Here is a 17,305-nt window from a genome sequence, read left to right as displayed (position 1 = left end):
TTAACTTCAGGGTCAGGCTCAAAGCTCCTCTGCTGGCTCCACTGAATAGTTTGTCTTATGCTTTTCAGGGTTGTGCTCTATGACTAGTTGTTCCCTGTATGCAAACAGAATTACGTCTGAGTTCTTTGATCCTTCTTTTGTTGCACAAAAGTAAGTACTTTCGTATACCCATAAATCTTTCAAACAAGTAGACCTTAAATTTCCTTCGGCACACCAGAGGCTATTTAGATAGAGAGCAGGTGCTTCTCCTCTTGGGCAGAGGAAGAGGGTGGGCTGCAGTTTTGTTTAATTATAATTCCTGGCTGGAGGAACCATGTGCTGAAATCAAATGAACAAACACTTTCCTGTACAGTGATTGCCCTGTAATCTGTGTGCCCAGGCTTATTGTGGCCTGGCAGGGTTCTGCCCTCCTTCCCAAAGCAGATGGGGTAATTGGGAGTGAAGCCTGCCTTTATGCCAGAGATGCAGCAAAAGCATTGCACAAGATAGAGGTGCTCATAAGGTGCATCATTTGAGAGGGAAAGAAAAAAATTATTTCTTTGAGCTTTTGATAGAAAGTGGTTTCCATAAAGGTGTCAAGAACTGTGCAATCCTGATTCCTCTTGAGAGGTTACTGCACGCTCTGTGGACTCTTTGCAGGCATATTTTCAATTCCAGGTGACTGAAATTTGGATCATAAACCTTATCAGAACTCACAATCTTATAAGCACTAACATAAATGCTGTGACTTGTAATTAAATTGAGGGAGTGTTTATAGAATTACAGGATCCATACCAGAAATAATGAGCATCTCTAAAGATTCCCTTTAAAACTGTAGAAGTTCTTAGGACCTGCAAATGCAGCAATTCACAAAACAGTGCTTGGATTTTGGCTTGACAACTTAACTACCAAACCTGAAAACGTTGATTGTAAATTACAGCATCACAGACTTTCCTGGTTTTACTTCATACATGATGTAAACATTTCTTTAAAGGCAAGGATTTCAAGGTTTTCCTGGTGGTGATTCCAGGATATGTCAAATATTGGGTATATATTTCCTCAAGACCCAAGTAAGGGCTCAGTAATGAACCCTGAGCCTTTATGTTTCTCTTTGACAGAAACAGTCTGAATAAATAACACTAAGTGGGTCCTCGTTTGCAGTAGGGTTGGCACTGCTTCTGTCTTGAAAACAAGTTTGTATTAGTTTTCTCATAACTCCACTATAGTTTTTGCTTGTTTGGTTCAGTAAAGACGGGATCAAAAGGCCTCCAAAAGAAAGAAGGATGTGAGGTTCTGTGAAGAAAATGGAGGCTGGCCATATAGACAGAAGTTAATTATTCATCAGGCTTACTGTTCCTAGTGAACAATACCATGGTTGTTGCCAGAAGTGCCTTTCCTACATGTATTCCTATGTTCATCTGGTGCAAAAGAACAGGCAGACTTCATGACAGCATTCTGCTGTGAAGGAATGAGAAATCCAGTTTAAGTACTGAAGTAAAGGTAGTAAGACATCCCCTGCAGAAATTACATTTTTCCTGAACAACAGCATACCTCAGCTGTGGGCACACGTGATCACAACTGCAAAGATAAAGGCAGAAAGGAAGGCCAGAAGTTGTAATTTGAGTTTGCTAACAGGACATCTAGCTCGTGAAGCAACCTTGTGTCAGATGAAGCTAATGGTGGCATTCAGCTCCTTTCTCTCTTAACCAATGTAAAATAGGTTAGAGTAATGCATTTTGCTGCTGACTGTGAACTCTTACTTTGATAAGCATTGCAGAAGCATTTAATATTTCCTGCTGGTATATTGTGGAACTTTGGCATTAGCTCTTTACTGGGAGAGGGTTTCAGCCTTTTGCCTTTTACTGCACATTTCTCTCATGAAGTTATTCTTGTGCTGTCAAGGACAGGCTTGAGATACTGTTAGTGGGAACCAAATGACACAAGATGTGTAGCATCAGGTCAGCTGTCAGAGTTTCCCTCCAGCCTTCTGCATTTGCCAATAGGCACCCTGACTATGTTTGGGTGCAGCAGGGATCAAAGGCTTGCCTAAGACTGTTCCCCACGAGATTTTTTGTTTGAATTATGTACCTAACTGAGGTATGACAGGCATCACAAGGATGCTTGAAACCCCGCCTTACTTAGAAAGAAATCTTAGGCTGAACTTTATATCCCGAGACAATAGTTTTCATTGCCAATTTAAATGGTTCCAAAAGAGTTGGTTGATTCTTCATGATAACATGCTGAGTGTCTTGGGATCCATCTTGGATGCCTTGGTCCTGGCACCCAAGATGGATTTAATTTTTCTTCAGATACCTCTAATTGGGGAGAATCTGTGCTTTTGTTTTGCTGTCTTGCTGGCGTTGCTCACACAGATTCTCTTAGGAAACTATGTTGTCACTTCAATACTTTAAATTAAAAAAACCCTTACTCTTATAGTCTTTATCCTTTTTGTCCCTTGCCAGATTATGTGACTGACTTTCCATTCTCTCATATAGAGAATTGTTTCCCTTCAGCTTTCTTGTCTCTGAATGGATTGTACATAGTTCACATAGTCTTCCTTTTGATAGATTGGAATAATTTTCCAAGAATCATAAGAATTAGACATTCAAAGTGTGTATTTCCCTTGGGTAATTGTACTGATTCGGTAGGTACGTATGCCCCTTACATATGCCAACTTCCTGGCAGCTAATGAGGCTTCCACTGGTTTCCTTGGAAGTTTACTTTGTAGTCTTAATGTATGTAACAACTAGACTATTTTCCTACTGTACTGATGCAGTACTTTAGTTCTCTCATGGAATTTGGCCTCCTGGAATATGGCAAAAAACTTCTTTTAGCCAGTTTGGTCAGTGTAGTTGAAGGTGGCATTCAGTTCTCTGCAGGTGAATTCTCATGGGCCTCAGCAGTCACCACCTCTAAACCCCTCCATCAATTTCACACCCTCCCGCTGAGGTGCCACTGATCTCTAATCAGGTTGACTTCACTGATATGTGATCTGTGATTTGTGGATACACAGCCACAGACTTCAGAGAGTGACTGCTTTGGTTCTGGCAACCTAGTATTTTAAAAATAGAGGAGTGTGTTCCTACAAAGATTTTAATAATAAAGAATGAGAGGGGAAACAGCAAGTGCAGAAATTTATTCTAAAACAGTCCGTCTCCTTTTTTATTTTGTCTGGCAGTACCATTGTTTGTAAGAGTTTTTCTTATGGTAAGATTTTTTTACGTACTGGATTTTGATGGGAGGTTAGGGTTGGCTTCTTAAGTGCTGCAAAGACCATAGAATTATAGAATGTCAGGTTGGAAGAGACCTCAAGGAACATCTGGTCTTTCTTGACAACAGCATGATCTAGACAAGATGGCCCAGCACCTTGTACAGGCAAGTCTTAAAAATGTCTGGTGTTGGGGAATCCACCACTCCACTAGGGAGATTATTCCAATGGCTAATTGTTCTCACTGTGAAAAATTGTCCTTACGTGTCCAGTTGAAATTTCATGGGGTAATTTGTACCCACTTACCATGCTTCTTTTCCTTGTGACTGCTTATGAAAAGGGAGTCTCCATCTACTTTGTAGACACTGTTCAAACACTGGAACATGGTGATAAGGTCTTCTCTAAGGTTTCTTGCTCAAGGTCTAATAAGGCTGAACAAATGCCATTCTCGCAGCCTTTCCCCATGTGACAAGCTTCCTACTCCACTGATCGTCTTTGTGGCCCCTCTCTGGACCCTCTTCAGCCTGTCCACATCTTTTCTTGCATAACAGGGACCCAAACTGAGCACAGTGTTCCAGGTGTGACCTGGCAAGCACAGAATAGAGTGGAATAATGGCTTCTAAATATCTGGTGATGATGTCCTTGTTCATACAAGCCAGCATCCTGCTGGCTTCCTTTCCTGCAGCAGCAGCACACTGTTCTCTCATATTGAGCTTACTATCCAGCAGGGCCTCCATGTCCCTTTCCACAGGGCTGCTTTCCAGGCATGCAGATCCCAGCTTGTGCTCCATTCCTGGATTATGTTTTCTCAGGTGCAAGACCTTACTCTTGTCCTTGTTGAATTTTGTAAGGTTCTTGTTCACTCGCTCTTCCAGCCCATCCAGGCCTTCCTGCAGAGTGGCTCTTCCTTCTGAAGCCTCCACTTCCCCACTCAGTGTGGTGTCACTGGCAAACTCCATCCAGGTACACTCGATCCCAACATCCAGATCACTTACAAAGGTATTGAACAACGTTGAGCCCAATATTCATCCCTGAGGGGCTGCACTTGTGACATGTTGTCAGCTTGAACAGGAGCTAAAAGACAGATTGGATAAAATCCAGGGAGCCACGCAGAGGTTGATAAGCAATTGAAAATTTGAAGTTTCCCTCATAAGTACCAGTATAAATCAGAAAGATTGCTCTATCTGTTTAAAGATGAGGAGGAAAGACCTATTAGTTCCACTCTACAACTCATGAACCCAGTGATGTGGCAGTCACCTGAGGAGGGGCCATATACACAACCTGTTTATATGTGGTATAGTCATAAATGTTGCTTAAAAAGTACAAAAAATCCCAAGAGCCAAGGCCAAACTCCATGTCTTCTTTACCAACTAGTAGGCAACAGTCAGGTAACCCTTTTCTACCCAATTAAATGAAATACAATCTTGATTACTTTTCTGTGTGACTGAAATGCTTCAGAAGAGGAGAAGTCAATTTGTTGCCTTAACTCCCTCATATCAGTTTTCCAGGGTGAAAGGCAGCTGTGCTATGGTTTCCAGCAGCTTAATTTGGGGGTTGGGTGCCTAAGCCCCACACTGGTGTGAAGGAAGGGTTTGGACCACGGATTCTGAGGCAGAGTTGGTTTCTTTCACTTTGAGCTGGATGTCTCCAGAGAGGGACCCTGAACAAAGAATTCCCTGGGCCTTTATCTAAACCCTGACAGTCTGTGCACCTGATCTTCACGCACAGTTCACATGCCCCACATGCACTGCATGGTGCAATGGCAATTTATGGTCTGAGGTCTTCCAATGCCTCACTGGATTCTCTCTCCATGTCCATGTGGCCAGGCCATTAGTTGTTCTTAACTTCCAGCCTTGGCCCCTCCAGGGTCTTAACCCTTATCTGAAGATAACAAGGCTTTCCCTGTTTACTCCTGTGCTTGGCTTTTCCTGCTAACAAAAAGAGTTCATTTAAAGTTCACCCACACTAAGTTTTGAGCAACTGTAAGCAAATTACAATAAAACTTAAACCTACACAATTAATATTTAATATTTTAATATAAATAATACAATTAATATAAAACAATACTATTAATATAAGATACTTTAATATTTTATAATTAAAATTAATATAATCCCCAACAGCTGGGTATGGAGAAAATTTGGAGGAATCTGATCCTTTTTTTAGCAAAGGATAATAAATAAAAACTCTACTTTGGTGATGTAAACAGAAAATGAAAGAGTAGCCTAAAAGAGCACTACTGAAGAGTCAGGTACAAGCCCTCATGAAGTGTTCTACCTCTGAGCTTCAGGGTCTCCATTGCTTTTTGGCACTAAGCCCCAGAATCCAAAATTTCTCCAACCTGGGTGTCCAGGGCACCTAGCACAGGTATCCTAAGAGTAGCTTTTTGTCCTTGTGTGACTTTTTTATTTTTTGTTAAAAAAGTCTGTGCTTATAGACTCTAAAAAAACATGAAAATTTTTGGGGCTTTTTTTTGTTTCTCAGCCAGTGTTCACCCCCTTGAGACTAGTTGGAGAAGTTGCTTTGTCTTTTTCTGGTTGTTTGGGCTCACAGGCAATTTTTGAGTGTTTCTGCAGTGCCATCTTTGTAAAGATACAAGTTTTGTAGAGCAGCAGGCAGGTATTTTCAGTTAGATATTGCAGTATACTTGAAATTAGAGTCTGTGCACTTGGAAATGTTCAGAACTAGCTGAAAAGTGCCACTAGACATTCTGTGAGATGTACAGTCAGGCTGTCAAGCAGAGGCTTTCATTCAGTTGCCTCATCACAGCTCGAGAAATAAAACAAGTTAGTAACAAAGGACAGCACAGGCACCTGGCTGATAACGGGCTGGAGTGGGGCCAGGGGCCTGTGTTTTTAGTGCAGGATCCCTGGAATCAAGAGGAGATAAAGGTCTTCCCAAGGGGCAACTGAAGCAGAAAAGGAGCAAGAGACAGGCAGTCTGTTCTAATAGTGAGAAATAGGAGACTTTGGAGACTGTTGGGCCTGTGGCCTAGTGCAGGTCATCCTAAAAGTGTTTTAAACAGTGGTACCTCAGGCAGAGAGCTGGGGAATGGAGCAGACAAGTGGCAGCCATGGCTTGCTGCTTGTCTTGAAGCTCCAGAGCTGAGGGGGAAGAAAAGAATCTTACCCCCATGCCCTTCTTTTCCTTCATTTACTGCTGTTGTTTTAGAAACATGGACTCCTGAAGCGCCACCATCTCTTCTAGGAGTCAAACTAAGCGGTTTCTGGCTGCAAACAGTTTGTGGCTGTCCCTGGGCAGCACAGGGGACCATTGTTGGTGACCTGAACCTCTGCCCATGGGTTTTTGAGGGAGCAGCATCTTCCAGACAGAACTCAGCCAGTGGGACTAGAGAAGCAGAAAGTTGCTGTAATATATGCATATGCTTATGTTACTGTATGCTTACATCCGTGTGTGCAAATATTGCACACATGTACATGTATATTGCATATGCATATGATATATATATACAAACCCCTCAGGTTTTAAGCAGGCTGATATGTGGATAGGGAGGGAGAAAGACAGGCAGATCCTGAGAGACAGAGGGGGAGTTAAGAGAGTTATAGGCAGAAGTTCTAGTTTCTGAATCAGCGGAAGTCCCAGTTCAGTTTAAGACCAACAGAAACAAAATGGTCCAAGGGGACAGGAGCTGTGTGCTGTAAACAGGCTAAAGAATGATGAAACCTCACAGCAAACCAATCCAGGAGGAGATGCAGAAAGGCCAGGGACCCCAGCTGGCTGTATAGGGAGATAAGCATTGCCCAAGTGTACTGCAGGGAAAGAGTTTGCCTCCTGAGCCAGAGGGAAAATAATGAAAAGAACATGGGGGAATGGCAGAGCTGCTGATTTTGTGATGAATAATGTATGTGTCAATGGATTTGTTTTATTCTGAAAAATCTATGCTCTTTTTTGTTAAACACATTTATTGACTTCCTGTAGGTATGAATTAGGAGCAGCTTTGTTCATTGGATGGGCCGGAGCTTCACTCTGCATAATTGGTGGCAGTATATTCTGTTTCTCAATAGCTGAAAACAGTAATTCTCCAAGGTAAAACACAAGTTGTACTCACTGAAAGAAATCAATACTTTGCATTTGTACCCCCTGTATGGATGCAGTTGATTACTGTTCTAAAACACTTTGTAGTGAGAAAAAGATTGTGTGGGTAAAAGAAGATAAGGGGATTTAAGGACAATGTAATAAAGGAAAGCTATTGACTCAGGGCAAATACCCGTGTTATATGTACTGCATAGTTGTACTACTGCTGGAAAACAATGCATTCAGTGATGAAGGAAAAGTGGTTAGGTCACTTTACAGGTGTGAAGACAGAAGTTTCTTTAATCCCGGTCATCAGATCAAAAGTGAGAGAGGTGAAGGACAGCAGTGGTGGCAGTGGGACCTCCAGCAGCAGAAGGGTAATAACCAAGAGGCACAGCTGGAGGGAGTAACTGTTCACGTAGGATCTGCCACAGTCTAAGTATTTCATGATTTGGCCCTAATTTACATAGCTGTGAGCAAGGGATACGGGTTCATAGAAAAGCAAATTGCAAGTGCAGGTGTTGCAATGTCAAACTACGCAGAGAAGGAATGGGCCCCTTCCCCAGAAATTTGTAGGTATGTTCCTGTACATTTCTTCTAGCTTTGTTACTATAATGCCTGGATCCAGAGATGTTACCTGTCCGTGGGATAAGCTGTAAAGAGTTGGTTGTTTTTCTTTTCAGGAGGGGATATGCATATAATGGAGCCACATCTGTGATGTCTTCTCGTACAAAGGTCCACAACAGTGTCCCAGACAAAACCCCACCAAAGCACTTTGACAAGAACGCTTATGTTTAGTTGCACTGTTGGAAGACTCAAAGCGTTTTAAAAATGATTTTGTATGTTTCAAGTGATTCCTCCCCAACCCCAAGGTACTTACCACTAAGACAATGACTTTTAAAAATATTAACTTGCAGCTTTTTACATACTGATGTAAATTTTATTATGTCATATTTTAAGATTGATGTTGGTATTGTAAAGTTTATACCTGGAAATCATGAGCTGATGTTGCATTCTTGAAAAAAAATAAATGAGGTGTTTACTAATTCCGTTTGTCATGTCAGTTGCTTATGGGAATGGCATCACACACATCATATTGACATATTGCAGTAATTTCTGACTTGGGTTCAGTGCTGGATGAAACAGCCCTAATCTGTGCTGGTTAATGGGCAGAATATTTCACCACTGTTTAGTGGTGACTTTGGAATTGCAGAGCACGTCGTACCTGCAGTGCCAGGTGATGGTGGGAATGGGCAGGCTTGTCTCCTTATCCCAGGGTGGAAGAGCATGCAACTTGGTCAGTCTGGGATAAGGAATAAGAAGAGACTGGATGAAAACAAGCGTGGGATTAGGGTGAGCAGGTACTGACAGTAGTCAGGGCCAGTAATTACCAAACCTGTTGCTGGGGAGGGCCTGGCCTGTGCAGAACTCATTCAGCACAAGCAGCAGCCCACGTGTGACCATCAGCCTTCCATGTGCATGGCAGGGAGAGCAAAGGCTGGGCGAGGCTGTGGCCCGTGGGGGTGCTGGAGGCATGGCAAGGCTCACAGATGCTCCCACACTCTGCATTTGACTTCTGCCCTGCTTCAGCACTCAGCCCTGCTAGTGACAAAGCACTTCCAGGGTTTTGTTTTCCTTCCATCCTGCTGGACACCTTTGGCCCAACATGATTTCAGATAATCCCTACCAAGTTACAACAGTTCAAAAATTCAGCTTTTTTTTTTGTCTGTCCATAGTGATGACTTCTGAAGGAGTATTTGTACAAGTCAGTAAATTAAAAGAGAGGTTAATCACAAAATACTTTCTAGACTGAGTCCCTAAAATCAGACACAAACTCAGGTTTGGCATGAAGTTTGAACAGATGGACCTCTGGAGTTTAAATAAAAATTGGTTGTTTTGGGACAACAGTGTAAATATAAATAATGAATAGTCCTATTTAATAATGACACTATGAAAGAAAAGGGTTTGTATCTGACACCATCTAAATTACATCAGAACCACTCTATCTTTGTACTTCATTTAACTCAAAACACTATTGTGTTTTTTCAAGAAGGCAGCCAGTATGGACAAAACAGAAATATCAAAGTACTTCTGCAATGGCAGGTCAGTGCTTTCCTCACTGTGGCTTGACATTTTAATTTTTTTTCCAATTTCTGTGCTTTTATGTTAATAAAGATTCTACTCCCATAAAAAAAAAGAAAACAAATTCCCCAAATAGGAGGCATTTAATAATAATTACCCTTATAGCTGAGGCTTTTTTCATTTGGTGTTTATTGTAAACCATGGTAGAAATTTAAAACATTTAATACATGGACATATTTTCTTTTAAATGTTGATAATTTATATAAAGTTTATGATAAAATACATGAAAATATGCATTAAAAATTGTATAAAGTAATACTCTGCAGTATGTTCTGTTCATTGGCTAACACGCTTTCTTGCAAGAACAGTTTCAATCTTTAATGTAAACATTAGAGGCAAAATCTTCACCTCAGTGAAATGAAAGAGACTTCCACCACTGAATTCATGAATGTGCTGGTTTTGGCTAGGGTAGAGTTCCTTTTTTTCACAGTGGCTAGTATGGAGCTGTGTCTTGGATATGTACTGGACACAGTCTTGATCATATAGAGATGTTTTTGTTATTGCTGAGCAGGGCTTGCACAGAGCCAAGGCCTTTTCTGTTTCTCATACTGCCACATTGGCAAGGAATTGGGTGTGCATGGGAGGTTGGGAAGAAACATGACTGGGACAGGTGACCCAAACTGACCAAAGGGATATTCCATACCATATAACACCATGCTCAGTATATAAAGTGGGGGGAAGGAGAAGGAAGAGCGGGGACATTGGGAGTGATGGTGTTTGTGTTCCCAAGTCACCGCTACATGTGATGGGGCCCTGCTCTCATGGAGATGGCTGAACACCTGCCTGCCTGTGGCTAGTAGTGAATTAATTCCTTGTTTTGCTTTGCTTGTGTGCAGAGCTTTTGCTGTTCCTAATAAACTGCCTTTATCTTAACCCACAAGTTTACTCACTACTATTCTTCCAAAGCTCTCCCTGATCCCACTGATGGGAGAGGGAGCGAGCGTCTGCTGGGGCTTGGCTGCTGGCTGAGGTTGAACCACCACAATGAGAAAGAAGAATTACTCTCAATTTCTAAACAGACATGGCCAGTATACTTCAGTATTCTTTTTCAGATTCAAACTGAGAGACACAAGAGCTTTGTAAACAGTATTCCTTGTTATTGCATGACTAGTGAGAAAAATTGATAGGAAATTCTTGCAGGGCCTCCCATCAGGAATGGAACAATTATATATCTGAAGAATCACTCCAATCTGTTACAGTGACTAAGCTGCTTTTTAATGTGCTTGTATTATCAGCTTCATGAAGGCCTGTTAAAACAAACAGACAAAAAAATTAACAATTATTAATACTCTTTTGGGGGTATTTTTACTTTGTATTTATCTGTGAGATAAAATGACATGCTATGTGAGCAAACATCTGTGGACTTCAGGAAGTCCAAATTTCAACCAGTGTGAAAATGACAAGTGTTGATAAAATGAAGGTGTTTCTGTCACAATACAATGCACAATACAAGCAGTCAAGTGTTAACACTACTTTCCCATTAAAAATAACCAGAAGTATCTTTATGTAACTGGCACAGCTTTAACCTTTACATACACTGAAATTTTAGGGTTAGAAACTACTGTGTAAGTTCTATATAAGACTGAGGCTCTTACTTTAGCAGTAGTTCATATACTTATCTCAGCCTGGTAGGTCACTCAGATGCCTTGAACAAACCTGAAATTTTGTTTTTATTATTATTCTCAAGACAAAATAAGGAAGTTTCCCTCCTCCCTTCAATTTGTGAAAAAAAAAAAAAATCCTGGATGATTAATTTTTAACATAAAGTTGAAGTCTGATAGTACTCTATGTTTTAAAATCTCCAATTTAAGTTTCTTGGTATCTCTGCATATTCATATATGTGTGCGGTTTATGTATGAGTAAGTATCATAAATATATGATATTTATATGTCATAAAACCAAGCACACAGTTTTTCTTACAAAATACCATCTGCTGAATTACAACATGTAATACACTGCACTTAATTCTCCTCTGGGTGCGTCAGTCACTTGAGGCTTAGCATGTAGAAGTATGAATAAGTTACCTTCCTCCTTTGGTACACTTTTCTTTGGAAGACCCCATGCATGTACCACTGATGCAGCATTGGTCTCATTTTTCTGAACTTTCAATGCCTTCTGACCTCTGTCATCTTTCATCACTAAAATGTCTTCCTCTATTGATGATATATCCCAATCATCTTCATCAGCCTCTGTAAACTAATAGGGACAAGAAAAAACATGCATTTTTCCTCTGTCTCTTCAAGGTGTCCTGAGATGTTCCATAAATTCAACAATGTGAAACTGCTGAAGAAAAATGCACTGGCACGTGACCTTTATGACATTATCACAACAGTTTTAAAATCCACATTAATTCATTTACCTAAATGATACTGATTCACTGTTACAGTTCCAAAGTTAAAAGTGGTTCAGTTTTTTTAAAGTCAGGAACTGCAACATTAAAACTTCTGCTGGTTCTATAGCAGGCAGAAGCCTCTGTTTTCAGGTATTACATGCCTAACTTAAAAAATTACTATCTTCTCTGAGATATTAGCTAGTCCAATGAGATGCAAGTCCTTTAAGCATTAGAATGTATATTCCTTACATGAAAATAAAGATATGACATGTTACCATGCAATGTTGCAGTTTATAAGCATTCTATAGTCACACTAGGAAATAATACTGCAATAAAGGCTGTTTCACTTGAAAACTAATTTATTTAAAGAGAAAATTAAATAATGAAAATTAAAAAACACACAATGCTCAAATGTAAAATATATACTCCTCTCAAGACTCACTGTCAGCAGTACAAGCGTATTTTAATTAAGTGGTGGATTTGCATAATGAGTTCACAAAATGAAAGTCAGTCAAACAGATGAAAGGAGTGAGTCCATGGTCCTTCTCACCTTATATGCCTGAGAACTAAGTATCTTCATTCAGCTTTAGAAAGAAGAGCTACAGCATTTCCCTATTTGTCAAACAGATGTGGTTCAATGGATCTGAGCCATTATTAGAGAGCTTAACTGTGGAAAGCGAACAATGGTTTCCCACAAAACTAAAAGTTTAGTTCACTGGAATCTCCCAGTACTACAGAAGGGATCTAGAAGGTGCTTCTACTGCACAGAAGGAAGGTTCAGATGCTATTAGAAAACAATGTAAGGTATGTACACACCAGAGAAAAATCAACAAATATGAACGTGTCGTATGTCTCGAAAGAAGGGAAGAGACTGCAGTAATGCTTTATCTTGCAACATAATTCCACTTTAACATGGCAAACTGTTCTTCAAAAACTGACAGATCTGCTCAGTGTGATGTATTATTAACATACCAGGATTCAACATTGTGCTGTTTCAAACAATCTGCATTTGGAGGGTGTGGTAATGGCAAAGTCAGAGTTACATATATTGAAACATGCTGGATGAAGAATTTCCTCAAATATTCACAAAATACAAAATACAGAGAAAAATGTCAACTTCAAACAGAATTCAGTTTTGATTGAGTGTAAATACACAGCACCAATCAAAACTGCTAAGCAGTTTCATTAACTCAAAGAGTTAATCCATGTGCTGTCTGGTACAGGTGAACTCAGGTAAACTCAAGTAACACAGCTTCCTCTAAGCACAAAATTAAGTTTCTCTTAAACATTTCTGAAGTAACTTCCGTGAAACATGGCCTTTCTAAAATATAAGACAATGGGATGCCTTATAAAGGTTTTATTGTATTGTGGGTTTTGAGAACGACCATTAGCAGCTGTAAGCGTTTAAGCTACTGGTATTGAAGCTAATAAAACATCCTGGATTTTCAGAGAGACATCATTCCAATGGCTTTTTGTGCTTACATCTTTCAACATCTTTGAAAATCCCAGCTAAGATTTAAAGAATTGACTTAAACTATATGTCTGCATTTAAACACATAAATATGGACATGAATATATGCCCGTTCACATATAATTACCAAAGAATACAAGATGGTGTCTTCTTCTGTAAAAATTACAGAAACAAAGTAGCAATGCTTGTTCTTGGCCAATAAACTCATTTTGAACTTATGGTGTCCATACAGGAAAACACACCACTGTGTTAATACATAAGGGACACAATGTATTGCAATGTATTAGAGCAAAAAGTTTTCCATAAAATCATGGAATGATTTGGATTGGAAGAGACCTCAAAGATATCAAGTTGAATGATGGGCAGGGACACCTTCCACTAGACCAGGTTGCTCGAAGCCCCATTCAACATGCCTTGAACATTTCCAGACATGAAGCATCCACAGCTTCTCTTGGCAGCCTGTTCCAGTGTCTCACCACCCTCACAGTAAACAATTTCTTCCTAATATCTAATCTGGACTTGCACTTTTTTCATTACAGTGTAATTTTCTCCCCAAGAGGATTTGGTCCATGATCTTTCTGGGCACAGAAATTAGTCTGGTCAGTAGGTCCCAGGGTCCTCCTTTTGAACTCCTTTTAAAAATGGGTCTGACATTTTCCTTTTTTTCTGTCAGGGATTCACCCAACTGCATGACTTTTCAATTATCACGGAGACTACATCAGGCCTGGTGACTCCGTCAGCCACTTTTAGGACCCTGGGGAAGCATTTCATCGGGTCCCATGGGATTTATGTAAGTTTAGGCTCCTTTGGTGGTCTCTTCTAGCACAATGGGAGCGACTTCATTCCCTGAGTTCAGGGGACTGAGAGATGTGGGAAGAGAGGCTATCAAGCAGTACTATGGCATTTGTAAAACATAGATTTTTAAGGCTTATTTTGCTGGAGATCTTTGCTCTTGAAGCCCAAATTCCTTAATACAGTGGTCCACTGTCAACAGACCTTTAAAAAATGTAGTATCCAACTCAATTTAACTGTGAACATTCTACAGTCTTATATCACCTGACATTACAGAGAACGGACAGAAAGCTACACTGTAATAGTCATGTCTGAATTGATAATTTTGAGTCTAATGTGATTTGCAGCTTCCACACAGTCAATGAAAAACTTGTGTGTCACCAATAGCAATTAAAATCACACAAGCTAATTGTGATTACCCTGCCATCACAGTTAAAGTTGATTAAGACAATCACCCCTTTCTGGAAACTGAAATAGAAGTGTCACTGTTTCTGGGAGGAGCAATAAATTTCAGATTTAACTGGCAGTCAGGATGCCTTAAGTGATCCAAACTGATCATGGAATAAGCTAAATAAGCAGTGTGGATGAAGTTGCTTGCCACAGGTTCCTTGCTGGCACTTTTCTATATGCCAGTGCAGATGTACCCAAAAAGACTACTTAGCTGTAATTCCAATACTGTCTTTGAGAATTAAGTTCTTTGCTGCATCAAGATGACTTTAGCATGAAAAGAGTAACATGTAGTTCAATTACTTAATGTAATAATAATATTAAAAGTAATACCTTTGGTTCTTTCACCTCTTCTTTCTTAATAAATGCCTGTGCAACATTAATTCCTCCAGCTGGTTTGTTCTTATTTTCATGGTTAGAAAGACTCTCTCCAACCTGCTTGGTCAGTTTTTGAATAACTGTTTCTAAAGTTCAGAAAAAAATTATATTGACCGTTTTCATTCACAAGGAAGGGACTTCACTGTAAATACTCTAGAAATCTTCCACAAAGTAAAAATAAGTAAAAGAAGTTTCTCTGAGACATTGTCTCTTTTTCCACATTTATAGAGAAGAGCATAATACACATCTCTAAGTACTCCATTAATAGAAGCACATTACCAAAAACATAAAGTGCACACCTACATATACACAGACATTCAAGATTAGATAGTCTGCCATCATTATGTTTCCTAACACAGAAATATTATCATGAAATGCAAAATCATGCACAGCTATTACAACATCCATATGCAAAAGAAGTGAAAAACCTTTCCAAGTTTTGGCAGGTGTTCCAGCTTCCTCAATTGCTTTTTTTTCCATCCCATTCCTATCACTTTTGCCAGAAGGCTTCTGAAAAGCGTGGACTTTGTTGCTTGATGGTTTTGACTGCTTTTGCAATATTTCTGGTGATATGTAAGACTGTTTAATGTCATCTTCATCGGCTTCTTCCTCTGAACTGAATGGTGATGTTCTAAGCAAAAACACATAGAACATGAAGACTTACTGGGTTTCAGTGACTGCATCACTATATATAAATTTACCTTCCCTGCATTTTCCCTTCCAGAAACATGCATTTTTTTTACATGAAAAAACCCCAGCAGAATCTCCCCTAAATTCTAACTATCAAGAAAAACCAACTACCAAGAAATCACACTGGCTAAGTAAGTTCAGAAAGTTATCACAAAACCATCTCTTATACACGCATGACTCTTTCCTTCATGCAACCATCTTCACAAAACAAGAGACCAATATATAACAAGTCTTTCCAGGCAAACACAGAAAGGTTTTCATGGATCAGCAGGTAAAGCAAATTTCAGGGTCAAGGAATCTGCGCCACAGAAAGTCTGTTCTGACATCAGTTAGATGAAAATAATACAGGAATTTTTCAGTGCAGGAAATTGCAAAGTAAGGTATCTGATATGAACAGATTATGGAATATTGTGTTTAATTTTGGTTATAAAAATATGGAATATGGTATTTAATTTTGGTTGTTTTGTTGTAAAACATCAACAAACTGAAAGTTTAGGTCACTATAATCTCTAAATGCTTTTAACTGGCTCAGAAAAAGCATCTAAGAAAGAAACTAAAGGAAGTTTTTATTGATCTTATTGAGTGTCTTCCTTTCTGGATCACAACAAAGAATAAATATGCTGAAAAGAAAAACATGCTATTTTTCAGGGATTATAATAAAAGACTCAAATGGAGTAATACTTTAAACCAAAATATGAAATATACAGCCTCAAAAGTGTTTATGATTTTAGCTTAATATTAGCTTTTCTGTGGCAAATGTGAATATTCAGTCATCAAAAATGTCCTCTTCAAAAAAACAAAGGAACAAAACATACGTGATGCTAGATGTCTTTGTGGGAACTTCACTTCCAAGGGTCTTCCTGGATCTAAAAATTACAAGACAAGTTATTTTGAGACTGACAGCTAACTAAGCAAGCATAAAGTTTTTACAGAGGTTATCCAAATTCTTTGCTCATTCTTGCAGCTGGGGAAATGTGCACATTAGCCACAAACTCCCAAACCTATAGGACTGTTACCTGAGGTATGAGTATTATTAGAAAGGCATCTCTTACTTTGGTGTAGATGTATACTCAGTGACGACTGTTCTTTGTCCAGGTGTGCGGACAGCTGGTGCAGACCGTTTTACTGGTTTTTGTGGTGTGGCAGATGAGGAAATTCCCAATTGACTCAACTTCTGTTTATCTACGAGGAAAGTTATCTATCTCATTCTTAGAAACAATGCCTGGTATCTTTCGTTTCTACAAAAGATGTCTCTGCTACAGACTATAGTTTTACAAAAAAAAGAAGTAAAAAAAGCAATTATTTTCTTCAAAGCAGTCCTGAATTATCACGTGTTGCATGAAAGAGTGTAGCAATTTGGCAGAAAACAAACCTTCTTGCTTTCCAGCTGGTCCTCCGAGATCAGACACCTCTTGGTAAAAATCACATCCTCAGCTATGCCTTTTGACCCAGGTGATTAAGCTTGTGATTGCAATTGCAATTCGTGCTATAAATAGCTACTCTGAAGTTAATGTGTGTGTATTCACTGGCAATCCAAAGGAACCACATATGTTGCTTTTAATAAACTCTGCTATTCATGAACCTAAATGGCTCTTTCGAATGCAACCAGACCTATAGTTAACAGACTGTTCCTGCACTGGGTGTGGGGTCTATAGTTATGGTTTTGCAACATGACAATACAGTAATAGGTGATGAAGATCCCGCAGAGGGTATGTATGCAACAGAAAATGTGAGGAATAGGTTAATAGCCTTAGGCTTAGACATTCCTACATCCAAATGTCAAGGGCCCGACAGGAGGTTAAGTTCCTCAGTCTGGTGGATTAAAGAAACC

At 39.6% G+C, this 17,305-nt stretch overlaps 2 protein-coding genes across 4 annotated transcripts in view; one reads left to right on the top strand and one right to left on the bottom strand.

The window, feature by feature from the left end:
* The window catches only part of CLDN10 (claudin 10), a 59,623-nt gene extending 51,355 nt beyond the window's left edge, over positions 1 to 8,268 (top strand). For both annotated transcript variants that reach the window (XM_071549426.1, XM_071549417.1), the window contains exons 3-5: positions 69 to 150; positions 7,127 to 7,234; positions 7,906 to 8,268. In XM_071549426.1, coding sequence (XP_071405527.1) covers positions 69 to 150; positions 7,127 to 7,234; positions 7,906 to 8,020 — 305 coding nt within the window. In that variant the 3' untranslated portion in view covers positions 8,021 to 8,268. The remainder of the gene's footprint in view (positions 1 to 68; positions 151 to 7,126; positions 7,235 to 7,905) is intronic.
* Positions 8,269 to 9,482: 1,214 nt separating this feature from the next.
* DZIP1 (DAZ interacting zinc finger protein 1) overlaps positions 9,483 to 17,305 on the bottom strand; it is a 44,946-nt gene continuing 37,123 nt past the window's right edge. For both annotated transcript variants that reach the window (XM_071549395.1, XM_071549404.1), the window contains 6 exons: positions 16,527 to 16,656; positions 16,290 to 16,340; positions 15,213 to 15,415; positions 14,740 to 14,870; positions 11,389 to 11,560; positions 9,483 to 10,611 (listed from right to left, as the gene is read on the bottom strand). In XM_071549395.1, coding sequence (XP_071405496.1) covers positions 10,529 to 10,611; positions 11,389 to 11,560; positions 14,740 to 14,870; positions 15,213 to 15,415; positions 16,290 to 16,340; positions 16,527 to 16,656 — 770 coding nt within the window. In that variant the 3' untranslated portion in view covers positions 9,483 to 10,528. The remainder of the gene's footprint in view (positions 10,612 to 11,388; positions 11,561 to 14,739; positions 14,871 to 15,212; positions 15,416 to 16,289; positions 16,341 to 16,526; positions 16,657 to 17,305) is intronic.

This window comes from Pithys albifrons, chromosome 1 (assembly GCF_047495875.1).
Source record: "Pithys albifrons albifrons isolate INPA30051 chromosome 1, PitAlb_v1, whole genome shotgun sequence".
NCBI lineage: Eukaryota > Metazoa > Chordata > Aves > Passeriformes > Thamnophilidae > Pithys > Pithys albifrons.
This window is presented reverse-complemented; position numbering and strand designations above follow the sequence as displayed.